This window comes from Plutella xylostella, chromosome 27 (genome assembly GCF_932276165.1).
Source record: "Plutella xylostella chromosome 27, ilPluXylo3.1, whole genome shotgun sequence".
Classification (NCBI taxonomy): domain Eukaryota; kingdom Metazoa; phylum Arthropoda; class Insecta; order Lepidoptera; family Plutellidae; genus Plutella; species Plutella xylostella.
The window spans coordinates 4,129,459-4,146,983 of NC_064007.1; the positions used below are offsets into that span (position 1 = coordinate 4,129,459).

General features: G+C 40.0%; 1 protein-coding gene across 2 annotated transcripts in view; it reads left to right on the forward strand.

Moving 5' to 3' along the window:
* Positions 1-17,525, forward strand: part of LOC105381164 (catenin delta-2) — a 49,966-nt gene that overhangs the window by 14,066 nt on the left and 18,375 nt on the right. For both annotated transcript variants that reach the window (XM_048630735.1, XM_048630736.1), the window contains exons 3-4: positions 16,925-17,048; positions 17,396-17,521. In XM_048630735.1, the coding sequence (XP_048486692.1) occupies positions 16,925-17,048; positions 17,396-17,521 (250 nt within the window). The remainder of the gene's footprint in view (positions 1-16,924; positions 17,049-17,395; positions 17,522-17,525) is intronic.

The following is a 17,525-nucleotide window of genomic DNA, read 5'->3' on the forward strand; positions in this document are numbered from 1 at the left end:
ACCCTAATTTAGTGTTTTGAAGGAAGGGACCGCTCGATAGTCTCATTCTTCCTTCACATAACAACTCCCAAAATATGTCCACACCTAGAAGAATGTCTATGCTTTCACATTCATAGTAGGTTGGATCCGCCAAGTGAACATGATCGGGGATATCAATGTTGCAATGATCGATAGTAACAGTTGGTACTGTTGATGTGATTCGCGGTAATACGAAACACTTTATGCGCGCAATAAAGGTGCTGATTGTAGATTTTACTTGGATGTCACACAGTTGCGTACTTTCTGTGACTAATCCTCCTACACCTTGAATTTGTTGAGTGGACTGTATTGAATTTAATTTTAGTTTGTTGCATAACGACTGCGTGATAAAACTACGTTCACTACCGTTATCTAATAACACGCGTGCTTTATGAAAACAACCTGCATTGTCGGCTATCTCAACTATTGCTGTCGATAATAAGACTTGTTGCACCGGAATTGAGCGAGCGGAGTTTAGTTCGAGGTGTGCGTTATGAACCTGAATAGAACTATTCTTATCATTGGAGTCAGCTGAGCTCCCTTTGTCCCCCGTCGCAATCAAGGTCAACGACTGGTTGTTTACGTTTTCACTATTACTACATTTATAGTTGCAAATTAGTGAATTATGTTTTTTATCACATTTCCTACACGGACCGTACCTACATTCAGTGCTAGCGTGTCCTGACCGAAGACAGTTTTCACACAACTTATTCTCCTGAATAAACTTAAGTCTATCCTGAATATTGCAATTCAGAAATGATTCACACGAATATAACGAGTGCTTACCGTTGCACTTGGGACATGGTTTGTTGCGATTGAAACTGTTGTGATTATGCGGTGATTTGTTCTTTGTTTTTCCGGTGATGACGTTGCAGTGAATTTTAGGCGAATTTTGATTATTGTTAGGTTTTTTATTATGTTCGCGTGACGTGTAGAAACTGGTTGTAGGTTTATTGTGATTTAGATTTATTGTCTCCAACATATCCGCCCTGTCCCTAAGAAAGTTAATTAAATCGGTTATCTTTATTGACGAACTAGAATCATTGCACATTGATAACAATCTACTTTTGTATTGTTCCCACTCACGTTCTGTTATTTGATCTAATTTGGACACGGCCATGTAAACAATGAGTGTGTCCCAATGCTCGACGGGTTCACCGAGCATTTTCAAGGAACGTATGTTTTTTAGAATGGTATCAATGAACTTTCTAATGTGGTCAGGTGATTCTTTTGATAAAGATTGCAGGGAAAACAATGATTTTACATGTGTGTGCACTAATAACCTGCTATTGTTGTACCTATTCAATAACAACTCCCATGCGATGGAGTAGTTGGCAGATGAAATTTCGATAGAATCGATCACGGATTTTGCGTCACCTATTAATGATCTTTTCAGATAATGAAGTTTACCGAAATTATCTACTTTGCTGTTGTTATGAACTAGGGATGTAAACGTGTCACGAAACTCTAACCAGTGCTCATATGAACCATCAAAGGTAGGTAGACTTATTGTAGGCAATTGAACTGATGCGCATTCAAAATTAGATGATTTTGAGCTCCCTGCAGACCTATCATCGTTGGTCATGCATTGAGCCTTAGCAAGGACACTATAATAATCCATTTCGAAGGTTTCCCGGCTTTCAATCTGACTAGATAGTTCGCTATCAGAAATATTTTCTTCAATTTTGTTTTGAATTTCGTTATACTCGGCATACAAATTTAATGCGCCTTGCATGCGTAACTTTAATTCTGCGCGCTGACTTTCTGATAATGTTTTATCAGCAAACTTATCTACATATTTAGAAAAGTTCGTTAATCTACCTTTAATAGATCCTCTTTTCTTGTTAAGGACTTTAATTAGCTCATCTATCTTTGGTGACGTGTCCCTAGTGCTAGTCATCATGGTGCGAGTGAAAATGTGGAGTACTTACAGCTTTTAGCAGGTCGTAGCTGATGTGTAGGTAGCACAGGCACAAGCACAAGCGACAGGTGGTAAGCAGATGATGAGGCAATTTTATGGCACTGGAATGAGATAAGCACACTTTGACACAAATTGTAAGGATGGGTGAGGGCAGGATATTGCGGTCGGCCTGTCTCACCAGATGATGCGTGATGCTGCCTGCTGCTGAGTGTTGAAGCCGATCTTCCACGAGTGCGTCTTCACCGTCCAAGGAGCTGGTTCCAGCAGGTGTTCGGCGTAGAAGGTCCAGATGTTGGGGCTTAGGGCTGCGTTCATAGGCTCTCCAGTTGGTGGTTGTGGAAATGATGTAGGCGACAACTTTCTTGCGTGTAGACTTTGATTTTATTAATTATTTACAATATTTTAATATACAGTGGCAGTTAGGTGAGAGGCGAATTCGAATGTGTGAGTGTTAGTTGCGCGTGTGAGGTTCTACAGGCTTCTTCAATGACGTAGGCAGGCGGACATCGTGTTGGCGTCTTCTTATTGGTCCCCGTGAATATGTCGTGATGAAGGCTGGCTCTGATTGGCTGTTCATGACGTGATATTCCGAGAGTGGCGCCATCTAGTGCTCAGTGCGTGTATTAGCTGCTCTGCTTATCAGCTAGCGTACTAGTGTGCCGTAACACCCCCTGTCTTACTCCTTTTTACCCGACTGCCGAAGGAGGAGGGTAATGTTTTTTGATTGTATGTATGTATATATGTATGTTTGTCTGTTTCTTTGTTCCCTCCTGTAGCCTAAACGGCTTGATAGATTTTGATGTATGAGGTATTGTTAGAAGCGTATTGATGGCGCGATGGCTATAGGCTATGTGACGTTCCATTAAAATGTACATAGCGCCCTCTTGAGGACATAACGTGATGATCGAAAAAATAATAATTCAACTTTGCCGTGTAAGGTATCAAATGAAAGGACTTGATTTTCACATTACAAAAATATGCATATTGAAGGTATTTAAATAACAACACCAAAATTATTGAAATAAAAAATGATCATGAACTACCTATGTGTCGTACCTATGTCTATGTGTCGAAATAATGTATCTTTATCTTCAAATCACGCCATCTATCGTTTGTTTTTTTTGTGGCTACTGTCTATAGAAGAAATTCCGTCATAGACAATTTTACGTTACGAATTTATTTTTATTTATTTTTACATTTTCGTGGAGAATCAACAGCATTTTGTTAATAAATAATTATTACTTATGAACACATAACAACTTGATGCCATTAACAGAATGAACTTAGTAAACCCAGTAAACCTAACACATCCAGAGGAAAAAAAAATCTCTTTCTCTCTCTCTGAAAAACATACTTAATAGCCCAAACTCGATGCTTTTAGCTATTAACATCTTTGAAATAAAATTGAGCCACCACCGTGTTACTGCCCTGATCAGATCCTCACGAGACCATACCTCAACCAGCACCAAGAGACTGTATTTTTGATCCCTAACCTAATGTTCGTGCGTATTGTCATCACTTAGATCCATTCGCTATATTCCTGCTCCTCATCAGACCTTTACGAGACTGTAATATCACGAGAATATTGCACACTATCTAATTTAATTTAATGTATTGAATATACTGGAAGAATTATGCTTCCTCAATTTCAAATCAAATTATGTTGGTGTCATAAAAGTTGAAAAAGTGCAATGACAACCAATGTGCAGTGATTTTGTATCTGTACACGATAAGATCGCGAGCTGTCAGTGCTGCCTAAACCGACGTGACCCTTCTTTGGAGGCCAGCGGCCAACTGAGTCAAACGTCACTTGTGTTTATGATTTTATAACACAGAAAGCCGCCATAGATATTTGTATGAAGATTTGAGGGAAAAAAATTGCTCAAGTTTGGGATTAATTTACACAAAATAAGTGTGTGTTTATTAAAAAACAAGGTATTTAGCGCCTAGTCCAAGCCTTTAACTTTATAATATGATAAAAATCATATGAAAATTCTTTATAATTACGACACAGTTGTTACAATACGGGAGTGTGATTGACTGGTTTTTCTTGATATTCTGAAATTAATTTACAGTTATCCATAATCATTTACTTAAATTCGAATGATTCAGCACCTAGCTAGACTCTTCAACTACCTGTGTGATTTTTTTCAAGGCTGTAGAGCATCATTTACTACATAATTCTATGACAATGCCAACCCTCGATTCCCTATTGCAGACCCTTAATGCTTTTGAATTTCATTACAAAGGGTGGGATATTATTACTTTAAAATACAATATTTACTACCATTGAGATAAGTATCTAATCTTAAGTGTCCTTGAAACGTAATATTCAAGTCTCCTCACGTGGTACATCGAAGGTCAAAGTTTCGCACAACCTTCAACCTTGTCCTTCACACACACACACACACACACACTAACACCTCCATTGCTTTATACGACATGGTAGGTATATATACTATATATAGCTATAGGAATATACTACATACATCTTTTTTTAAAGTAATTTTGTTATTTAATTCTACAGGGTGGTAAAAAGGGTACTTACAGTAAGCCTAATAATTATATAGGGTCTAGGATCAAAATATTTTACTCCCCATAGTAAAAGTCAGTTAGAAATAAAGTTTCTAAAGCAAAACCGACTCGCACTTAACACCTTTTTATTAATAGTTGCTCATGGTTCAATGTGAGAAAGATATAGCTCTAGGTTTGTGTTGGATTGATGTAAATCGACCTTTAATTGATAACACGAATACTAGTTCCGAAAGTGGAGGAGCAAAAGTTGTTCCTGGGTGGATGTGTTGTACAAACTAGTTTCCGATTACTAAACAATTTCCCCAAACTAACACCCTGTATGAACGTTTTCCAATCATTATACGATTTTACCGAATATACTTTATATTATAAACAAGAAAAAAATATTTATAGGCAACATTTATAATGGGATCACGGTCCACGGTTTCATAAACTTAATCATAAATAATCTCACTTCAGGTTTTCAGTACTCGGCTGAACCAATTTTGATATTTTTTGTATAGCTATGCAAGTGATGCAACCTACATTATTTACAGTACAATACAAATACAAGAGCCATTTATTTCCAAATAATTAAGTTATTTCTATCCATGCATCATTATATATAACAAAATTCTTAATTTACAAATTATTATTATTAATTATTTTATTATTTATTTATTAATTCAATAATATCAAGATTAAATAATTAAGATATAATTTAATTTATATTAAAGGTATATAGTGCATGCATTAATTAAATAAACATAATGTTTTATTTGGTCACCCATAGTTATAGGCCTCCTCCATAGTTTGCCAATCTCGTCGGTCCTTAGCTCGTCTTGTCCAGGTATTGCCGGCTATCTCCACGATGTCGTCGCACCAGCGTCTCTTCGGGCGCCCAGGTGGTCTGGTCGTGTCTCTCGGGTACCAGTGGAGAATGCGCTCGCTCCATCGTCCATCAGTGGTCCTTGCTACGTGCCCGGCCCATTTCAATTTCAGTCTGAAATAATATTATCATCCACTTATTAATAAAAATTTCGAGATCCAATTGCATCTGATGTAAATCCATGAATAGAAAACAGTCGCAGTCAAAATGGAATCGATACGCCATCGACTGTTGCCATCGGATGAATCGGATCGGATTGCGAAAACGTTTGTTGAGTTCGGCTCTTTTATTGTGGGGCGTGGGAAATTAGTTTTTGACATTTGACGTGACGTCTAGCGGTTTTGGTGTGAAGTAGTTTTTAGTTGGATATTTTTTGTGTGTGTTTTCGGGATAAATTAAGTATGTATTTTGGATGGCCACAAAACATAGACTCTGCCTACCTTGCTTGAAAGTAAAGAGTACACTACAAGTACATAGATCAATCTTATTTTAGGAGTGTCAGCTATGTCTGACTCGTTTCAAACATGTTAAATGCTAACCCCCAAATTCATATACAGTATTGTAAAGCTACAACAAGGTTAAAATTGACTTTGACACACAACACACGAGTTTCGACTCTTACGTCAGTCAAAAAGTTGAAATTCGTACATCACAACGTCCATTTTAAACCATATTGTAAAGTGACAAAAAGCTCTATAAATTTGGAGGTAAGTGTGCATTGTGATATTCAACCATTTTAAAACCAAACTTTAACAGAAGTTAATAAAAGCATACAAGCATAACAGTTTCCAATCTCTTCAAGCGCGGTTTAACCCGGAAAAACATGTTAAGGCGACCCACACATTAGAGAATGTTGAAAGTTCCCCGGGTAAACATATTAAAACTTTGTTACGGCACTCTGGCTAAGATTTTCAGTAAATTCAGGGTTCCTGCGTCACGGGTAAAAGTTTACGTCACGCGAGAAAAGTTGTAGTAAAGTATTTAATTACGAATAAGGTAAGGAGGGCTGGTAGTTGCTGGAAAAGGAAGTAAGAGGACAGCATATTATAGTGATCCTTGAGAGAGGTCTGTGTCTAAAGTCTGTTTTTTTTATCTCAGATACAAAATATCCACATTCAGGACGCGGACGGTTCATAGCAGTCGATTGTCCCGCGATTATATAAGTGACGTATCTTCTATTGGCGGGACAATGGACTGTTGATAACCGTTCAGAATCTGTCAATTTAGTATTTGAGAAAAGACAGACTTTGGTTGCTAGTGCAGACTCTAGAGCCCAGTTTCTCATTTGAGTTTAGTAAATATTCCTACGTGACATGGAATAAGCATTAGATAATCTTTTTAAAAATATGAAGCATACAAACAACTTTTGCGAATTACTCTTGTGAAGCGAACAACAAAACATGGACATTATGTTTATTGACACCGGTTTTAGATCAAACTCATTGCACCCCTCATTTGGATTGGGTGAACAATCTATTAAACGTCTCTTATACGACTTCCAAGTCATCCTATGGCGGCTAATAGCCTATTCAATTGTAGCTGAAAAGCAATTTGAGTCTACATACCTCAGATTAACAATATACAAACAAGATGATTTGTCACATTCAAATCAAAGAAAAAAACTGTCCGCATTTTGTTTAAGTACTGTCAAACCGTTTTAAGTTTAATGTAATGACAACCATTGTACCTTTATCACAAATCTCCTAAACAAAATAAGAGCTCAGTGGTAGAAGTGAGGTGTATATCGAGACGTTTCTTTTACACAGAAACTCCATCTGGTTCAGTATATCGTTAATCTAAGCCACATACATAGCATAGCTGGAGACATGACTTCACAAGGGCAGACTATTATTATAAGTGGCTAGGAACGGACAAGATATTCTAGTATTTTTCTAACGGTGCGGCAGTTAGCAACAGGTTGACCAGTCTGGTATGAATGCAGCTGTATACAGGGTGTCCGTGAAATAACACATCAAACGAAACGGGCCGATAGAGGCTATCGTTTCCAGCAATTGATTATTGTACAGTACGGCTCTGTAAGGGTCAATTCAGACGTACCACAACCACACCACAACCACAACCACACCACAACCACGCGGTGTGGTCGGGCGTATGTTTTGTATTGACAATGAATAATCCAATTCACACGTGCCACATTTTGTCGTTGTTATCGACCACCTGTGTAATACGACCACATCGCAACCACATCGCAACCACAACGCAACCACATCGCAACGGCAACGCCGCCACGCGGCGGCGGCACCGCGGCCACCTCCTCTCCCTATTAAATGCACACGACGACGTGGTTACCACATCGAAATGACAGCGACAACGTAACCACATCGACACTTTGTCGCTGCCACAACGCAACTGCAAAAAGCCGCTGTCACACAATTCACACGTAACCACAGCTTGACCACATTTTGTCGCTGCGACGTGGTGTGGTTGTGGTACGTGTGAATTGACGCTAAGTATAAAACTTACGACACTTTTTTATACGGACACCCTGTATAGCATGTACCTAATTAAATAAGTAATTAGCGGGCCGCATGCGCTGATAAATGGCAGCCCCTGGTGTGTACCGTTTTGTGTGGCCGGTGGCGGTTTGCGGTCCGATGGGTTTCGGCGTAGTTATGGCATTGTTTTACTATCGGTGTTTGTGGACGGATGATGGTGGAATTTTGGTAGAGGTCAGTGACACATGTTATATGTATGTAAGTAAGTATAATAATTATTATATTAATATAGGCCTCTGTGGTGTCTGTGTATGCTGAGCTTTTCGACAAAGAATATTATTTCCAGAATATTATTTAAATTTTTCAGGTATGTTAAAGAACCCGTATATCTGTTAATCCCAGAAGCTTCCTACAACAGTCAGCGTACGAGTAATATGAAATTTTTGTGTGTTTCCAAATAGGTGAATTAGACACAAAAATACATAGGAGAGAGTCACCCACATTCATTTCTAAAAAAACCTTATCTTAATTAACATTTCAAATCCATTTCGCATTGATTATTCAGAATTATAAGATGTAGGTTAACTGTTAAACTAGAAATGGTGAGTTTATTCTATTATTATATTTATGCTACTTTTTTTGCAAGTTTAAGTTTAAGGGGTGAACCATATTTCTTTCCTATTATTTTTTGCATTTGAGCGCATTTTTGTGCTATTTCTTTTTTCTGGTTTCTGCTGTGGTAATAAATTGAAGATCTATGAATAAACTAAGTATTGGCAAAATAATAATTCAAAATGGGTGATGGGTCTTGGTATTGGTTTGTTGGAATTGAATGGAATTTTCAAAAGTGGTAGATCAAAAGTTCTTCAGAATTACTCCTAGTAGGGTCACCCCCACCCCTTTATTATGCCCTTTTTAAACAACCTGTATGTATTTTAGAATAGCAATAGCGTCGTCGCTCCATTACGCTGAGCTAGCTTGTACCTAAAATGTTTTCAAGGCTTCAGAACAGAAATACATTTACATAATTTCCCGATTTCGGATAAGAGCAGGTAATTTTGCGACTTGAGCACTCAAGTGGCTATTATTTTCTTTGTTCATACTAATGACTTGGAAACTTATTAGGTAGAACCTACTTGTAAATAAAAACTTTGCGCAGCTCTGCTAAAGCCACGTTACTTTTTTTCTGTTTTATGAATGAAAACTAGAAGATGGCCTTTATGCCCAAACTTGTGAAAAATTACGATTTAAAATGATATGAAAACTAACATAACCTTGGTTAAACTTTAGTTAAGCTTTAACAATGGGTTAAAGTTTCAGTCAATGCGTGGGTTCTACATATTGCCAAAGCCCTATAATTTTTAATCTATCTATCTACAAATAAATAATTCCTCCATAAAGTAGGTAACCTCAGGTTCTGCATTAATTGGGTATCAATATCTGGATTGCATGAATTCCTGTTCATTATTTTTAATTATGCGGTTGTTACCAGTTACTAGTGCGGTCATTCTGCTACTGGTTCCATAAGACGACGTAAAGTTACTGATGCGTGGTCAGTCAGTGTTGCCTTCTGTCAAAAATTAACCAGAATTGTGCATGAGTTGCATGACATACATGTATGTTATTATTATACTTTACAATTTTTTCAATTAGAACTCGAGGTAGAGCTTAGCAAAATAAAATGGGACATCTTAGGGCTATCAGAAGTCCGTAGAGAGGGCGAGGACACGATGACCCTGGAGTCCGGCCACATGCTCTACCATCGCGAGGGCGACCAACTGTCCCAAGGTGGCGTAGGATTCCTCGTCAACAAGACCCTTGTCAACAACGTAGTGGAGATCAGCATCAGCAGTGTGTCGAATCGGGTAGCGTACCTAGTACTAAAACTAACCGAGAGGTATTCCTTGAAGGTCGTACAGGTATATGCACCAACCTCGGCATACTCTGACACAGAAGTCGAAGCAGTATACGAAGATATCTCTAGAGCTATCAAGTGTACTGCTAAGACCCAATACACCGTTGTGATGGGGGACTTCAACGCCAAAGTGGGAGTACAAGAATGCGACGAATCGAGGGTAGGACCTCATGGCTTTGGTAGCAGAAACCAGAGAGGGCAAATGCTTGTTGACTTCCTCGAAAGGGAGGGGCTGTACTTGATGAATTCTTTCTTTGAGAAACAGCCCCAGAGGAAGTGGACATGGGCAAGCCCCGATGGTAGGACGAAAAACGAAATCGACTTCATTATGACTGACAAGCGCCACATATTCAGAGATGTCTCAGTGATCAATAGGTTTAAAACTGGGAGTGATCACCGACTTCTCCGAGGTACTCTGAATATTAACTTCAAGCTGGAGAGGAGACGTCTGGTGAAGTCGACCCTTCGTCCCACACTGCACCAAATTAGAGCTGGCAACACCAGCTTCCAGAGAGAACTACAGAGCCGATTCGAATCGCTGGAAACCACTACGGATATTGACGCGGATACAATCCAAATAGTGAAGGCTCTTCGTGAGGTGGGCCACAGACATTTTAGCGTGAGAAGCAAAAGCAAGGAGTCTAAACTTTCAAGCGAGACACTCGAGCTTATGAGGCAGAGACGCGAATTTCCGTCGGCAGGTAACACTTCGTCAGAACTACGGGTACTCAACAAGCGTATAAAGAAGCTGATACGAAGAGATCTCCGTCGCTCCAACACACGCGCCATAGAAGCAGCAATTGAGCAAAATCGGGGGTCAAAAGTCTTCGTTCAGCAACTTGGGAGAAGCCACTTGACGAAGTTGAGGTCTGCAGATGGTAATATCGTTGCCTCTAAGCCGGAGGTTCTTGCCGAAATCGAAGGTTTTTACGGACAACTTTATGCTTCACACGCGCAGAAGTGTGTGGCGCAGCTCACCGATTCCAGAGCGCCACTAATACGCCACTACACTGACGACATCCCTGACGTCGACATAGGTGAGATTAGGATAGCCCTTGAGCAGCTTAAAAACAACAAGGCTCCGGGTGAAGACGGAATTACTACAGAGCTTCTGAAAGCTGGAGGTATTGCAATCCTCGAACAGCTCCAGAGGCTCTTCAATTCGGTTCTTCACAATGGCATTACACCGGAGGCATGGTCTGAGAGCGTCGTGGTATTGTTCTTTAAGAAGGGTGACAAAACCCTTCTGAAGAACTATAGACCGATCTCGCTTTTAAGCCATGTATACAAGCTGTTCTCAAGGGTTATCACGAACCGTCTTGCCCAAAAGTTAGACGAGTTTCAGCCCCCAGAGCAGGCTGGGTTTCGAAAAGGCTTTAGTACAATAGACCACATCCACACAGTAAGGCAGATTATACAGAAGACCGAAGAGTATAATCAGCCTCTGTGTCTAGCCTTTGTGGACTATGAAAAAGCCTTCGACTCCATCGAGACCTGGGCAGTTTTGGAATCCTTGCAGAGATGCCAAATCGATTGGCGCTATATCGAGGTGTTGAGATGTCTGTACAATGCCGCTACTATGACTGTCCAAGTACAGGACCACAAGACAAGACCTATCCAACTGCAACGTGGAGTGAGACAGGGGGATGTGATATCTCCGAAACTGTTCACCAATGCATTGGAAGATGTCTTTAAGACGTTGGACTGGAAAGGACATGGCATATGTGGCATATGTTACCACAGTGTGCACCATATCTGACGCCTCTTCAGCACGCGTTTCTGCCAAAGCGGTCGGTAGTGACAAATCTGGTAACTATGCTAGATTTTATCGCGCAGGAGATTGACACAGCGGCAGGTAACCAAGTGGATGTCATCTACCTGGACTTCCAGAAGGCCTTCGACCGTGTGGACAATGACACGCTTCTGATTAAACTGAGTCAAATGGGATTCGTGCCGAGGTTGTTGAAACTATTCGCCAGCATCTTCAGGGATAGACAACAATTTGTGAAATATGGCCCATATGTCTCGAGACCCTATGGAACTCACTCAGGAATAAGTCAAGGATCAAACTTGGGACCATTCTTGTTTGTCATCTTAATAAACGACCTGCCAGATGTAGTCACCAACTCTAAGGTACTGTTGTTCGCTGATCTCTGCAGGAACTCAGCTGGATGCTAAGTGGCCTAAATGCTTCCCGACGTGTAGGCCTCGGAATGAACTTGGACAAGACGAAAGTCATGTACAATGCTCACATCAAACCGGAGCCGGTCGCCGTTGGTGAGGCAACACTCGACGTTGTGCAAGAATATGTCTACCTCGGGCAGACTATTCGGCTAGGCAGAAGCAACTTCGACAAGGAGGCTGCAAGGCGCATCCAACTGGGTTGGGCTGTATTCGGGAAACTTCGTCACATATTCTCCTCGGCCATTCCTCAGAGCCTGAAGACAAAAGTCTTCAACCAGTGCGTCCTGCCAGTGATGACGTATGGTGCAGAGACGTGGACACTGACGGTAGGACTGGCCCACCGATTTAAAGTCGCTCAGCGTGCTATGGAGAGAGCTATGCTTGGGGTTTCTCTGATGGATCGTATCAGAAATGACGTTATCCGTCAGAGGACTAAGGTTACCGACATGGCAGTGGGCTGGTCATATCTGCCGAAGATCCGATAACCGTTGGGGTAGACGAGTTCTCGAGTGGAGACCACGAACAGGCAAACGCAGCGTGGGACGCCCTCCTGCCCGCTGGACTGACGACCTTAGGCGGGTGGCGGGTAGTGGTTGGATGAGGAAGGCCGAGGACCGAGTGTTGTGGCGCTCCTTGGGAGAGGCCTATGTCCAGCAGTGGATGATTATTGGCTGATGATGATTACAATTTTATACGAATGCCTTTCAAATATAAAAGTGAAAATGAATGAATGTTGATGCAATAATAATTAATGCTGAACATTCGTTCCAGTAATTGCAATTATACAAAGAATATTTTTTGTAACAAATCTGGCCATGTCGTTGTCCACACGGACAATGTATCCTTCGAACAATATAACCTACATCAATGTATGATTGTCGTCCCACAACAATCAAATACCGTCAACGACGACGTCGTCTGTCCAAAATATTTCCTGCACCGAAGTTACGAGTTACGACGTAACTTGTCAATAGAGCATTTATTCGAGGGGTCTACTATTGCTTGACGACATACGAGGTTCCGAGAGCAGTCACGCAATCGGTATGTTTAATGCAACGAGATAGAGTCCTCGTTAGCGGAGCAGAGCCTCCAAATATCGATGTCGTGAAGCTACCCGTAGAGTTACCATCCACTAGTTGGAATAGAGGCTGGTCCAAAGGCCAATGCTCAATTTACTGTCTATTGGCTAAGTCAATAAATATGTACTTGTTAAACTTTTATCAATAAATTATTCGTTCGAACTAAGTTCATATTGTTGACAATAATTTAATCTAGTTGAAGCTGTTGGTAATAATTTAAATAGTTCTTAAATTGACAATATCAGAATTGTTTTTTTCGGTCAGATGCCCAGACACCTGGATAGTAGCTGAATGAGGAATGCCGAGTATGGACTGATGAGGGGCTAAGAAGGGATCTATGTCATAGTGGATCTTATAATAAGGAGGACGTCTTCAATGACAAACCTAAGGCCAGATTCTCATACCAAATGTTATTTTGTATTGAACGTTTCACGTTCTCTCCTGAAAGTCGTGCTCCTTTGTCTTCATAAATGCAACTTTTATTAAACTTTAACTTTATTTCCGCTTGTACTCCAGCTTACTTTACAATTTCTAGCGAGTCTAAGTAAATACATGTCGCCCAAACCCCCCAGGGTCGGAACTTTGACCCGGGAACAAAAATGTCGATATTTCTCCTTCCTTTAACTTTTATATAAGTTTCCTTAACTCGCTAAGTCTGCTGTAAGCCTGTGTTATCTAAGAGGTCCTTGACTTGGAATATTATCTGGGAATTTGTAGGGCTAAGTGTTATCTCGGTTGCTTGTGCGTTCGTTTTGAAGGTGAATGCCAATGTATTGTTATCTCCTTCGCTTTCTCTGTCTGTACGCTTCTTTTGTTTAATTTTATTTTAACGAGAAACTTATGATGATGCCTTATATGCTTATAATATTATTTTATATAAGTAAATAATATTTTTAAAGTGACTTGTGTATAAAAGGTTTTTATTAAGTATCCTGTATGTACATGTGTTTTGAATCGGTCTGGTAGTACCATTGTTATATCTATTGTTGTTTTCATTATATTAAGTGGGTAATAAGTTCTAATCGCAAGTTAGTAAAGTTGTGAACAAGTATTTATGTAAGCGACCTCACACTAGCGCTCGCTAAACAACTTCAGATTGAATCCCTGATAAGTATCCAGTAACAAAGCTTATCCCTTTTTAACTTGTCACCGAAAAAGACACGGATGTTATAATTTTGGTAGCTGGTAGTATCCGTTTGTCGGTCGTATCCCAAAACTGATGAAGCGAATAGGGCTCAAAGTGTAGACGCAAATTTCCTACGATGCGTTATTCAATGTCAGAGAACATTATATTCAAGATAATTAATATTTATTCACAATATTATAAACAATAGCACCAATTCAGTCGGAACTCGGATAGTGAAAGTGAGCGACTACGAAGTTTCGTATTGTGTAACTATAGCTTTCTTTGTAGCTCACATCTCCTTTCTTTTGCGTGTTTTGAGACATTAGCTATTGTAACTATTACGTAAGAACGCGATAGGCGCCTACTAGTATTTAAATGGGTAGAAAAAAATAATGAATAAAATACTTCATTTCCGTTCACCTAGTATGATATTTAGTGCCAATTTCTCCATTCTCGGTTAGAGCATAACCAGGGAGTAGTGGTTAACTTTTGACACATCTGTCATGAATTTTATATGGAGATGACGTATAATTTATAAATCAATCACTGTCGGTTATCTAACCAATGAAATGAAGAAATTGGCACTTAGTTGTTAGGTGAAACTTTTGATGACTGACATCGATAGTTATAGAAATGCTTACGGTTCTGGAAACGGTTTGAATCCCAACTGAGGTAGGCTTAGTGGGAGTTTGATTATGCTGTATACATGTATGTTATTTTCAATTCACCAAAAATAACAGTGTACTAGTGGCAAATGACAAGTTATAAAACTTATCTGCAATGAACATGCAACAAACGTATAACACATTACACAACACAAGTAACTCTCTGCCTCTTCTGGCAATCTCTACATCTGAGGCGCGAGCATAGGATTCGATACTATTTTCGAATCTACACGAAGGGTCACTTTTACCAAACGCTAAACGTATTTAAATCAAATTTTAAATACATTTTGTACTAACTGACAGACGTATGATAGGCTACTAAATACGTTTAGCGTTTGGTGAAATTCCACCTAACATATGGAAAAAAAAAAGTTACTTTTGGAAATAACTTTGCCTTACATTTTGACAGTGACAGTTGACGATACGCAACGTTAACGGAGGATCGAAACTTGTGCTCACGACTCTGATGTTGCGTTAAAATGCGATTCTTTTAGTAGAAGGAGAAAAACTAATTCCTTTCTGATATGGCGATATAAATGCGGGCCGAGAGCTACACCGGAGCTTATCGCAAATATAATTAAAGGAAACGCCTGACGCTGTAAGAGTATTTCGGTGAAATGTATGATTCTTCAGCGATAATAAGTACTATCGGTTTCTGGTTTTTGTATTGATCGTGCATAGATTTGAGACAAAATTATATGACATAGATTTTAATACATAGATATGAGATTGTTCAGAAATCTTGTTGTAATTAGTAATAATTACGGTACTTCGTTTTGCCATTCCCTTTTGTTGGTGATAGAATTTGAGTTTTATAGCATTTATAAGTGTGTCAGACCAACATATCAAATCTCATATCTCACTTCTTACTATCAAGGTGGTTCAGTTATATCAACTATGTATAACCACCTCGTACATTCATTGCTGCGTCAGAAACTCTTGGATTCCTAGAATACGGCAACAGGAAAAAGGTTAGGGTTAGAGATTAGCTAAAGATAATTTAAAGATAAGGGAGACAGTGTAGCATGGTGCCGTCAGGCGGTTTCAGTGTTTGTTCAGGACAACACTTAGGTCTTGATAGCCGAGCTTAGGTCTTATCGTTTAGGCGTAAGGTGAGACAGAATTAGCGAAAATTTAGATGCAAATGTGGAGATTGTCTTTTGGGAACGGTAATTTGAAAATATTGAGAACATAATATTATGGATGTGGCTTTATGAATCAGAGATACAAGTAACGGATTGTCTTTTATTTTACGCGATGGAGTTGGCTGAACTATGCTGAGTCTGAAATGAAAAAAGACTTTTTCATACTCAGTTAGTTTTTTTTTGTCAAATAATTATATTACAGCAGAAGCCTTAAAGCTTTTCTGCTACGGTAGAATAGATGAAAAAAAAAACCACTGGTGAATAAAAAGTTTACACAATCCGTTGCCGACCTGTAGGTGGCACAAATCCCCATGTCCATGTTAATCTTCGAATCCTTCTCTTTTTCAGCCAGGCAAAAATCAGGGACATTTTCCGACTGTACTAAGTAAGAAATTGAAAACTTGAAAGCATACCCACACTTCACCCGAGTTGTCTACACAGAGAAGCCCGGGAGTAAATATTAGCTTTGCACGTTAGTTTTAACACTGAAAACTTAGCTTCAGGCGTTTTGGGCAAGAAAGATGGGCCTGGATGTTGTTCTGTTTGCAACCCAACCCTTTGTGTGAAATGCCCCATTTTATATTTTAGTAGTTGTGGTCAACCATTTGTTTTTTATGATTTTATGGATCAAATTAGGATAATCAATAAAATAAGAAAACTCAAAAATATAATATATCTATCTGCCATGGCTTAGAAAGCATATAATTTTAGGAAGAGGATTTATGTAATAATAAACTCTTAATTATTTATTGTGTTCATTAAAGAACCCGCTAAGCCGCTTTAACTTGCCTTTAATTACAATTCAATGCCAAAACGTCTATACTGCAGCTGTCCTTAGGCCTCTTCCAACGACCGCCACAACATCTCAATTTCCCCCTTACAATTGTTTCTGGCCAAATCCCCTTAACGTTCACTACTATGTTATCTTAATGACCCCTCAACATAAGCGCAATAACATCTCAAATACCCATATGCCGTATTAGTCTTTCTAACAGAAGTTTTTTATTTCCAGCAACGGTCCCGTGGAGAACGCGTACGGCCCGCAGCACAGCCCCGTGTCCCGCTCCGACGCCTCCACCGAGGACGCGGAGCTGTCGGCCGCGCTCGCGCACCAACACCACCTGTCGCTCATGCAGGTGACGAGCCATCTCTCTCTGTCTCTGTCTGTCACAGCCCCGTGTCCCGCTCCGACGCCTCCCGAATGAGCTACTCCCGCGTACAGGTGTAACGTGTATATATTGGGTGGATCAACATGAAATAGTAAAACTTGACGTGACAGACCCGTGATGACGCTTCCACAGAGGATGCCTAGTTTCCTTCTCAGCATTACATTAATTATTTCATTACAGTGCCATCTACCAATGTCGCTTGGTATTGGTAGTCATCGGCTAACTAGTACAACCGTATTATCGCAACGAAAACTCGCATTGTTTACATTTGTCCCGAAAATTACGATCCTAACTCAGGTTTCTCTCCTCCCCAGGCCGGTGACTACCCCGTGGGCCAGGTCGCGCTGGAGGGCGACTACGGGCAGTATGTGTCGTCCCCCGCCGCCCACTACAACCACATGTCGCACCTCACCATGGCGCCCTCGCAGAAGTACCCGCACGTGA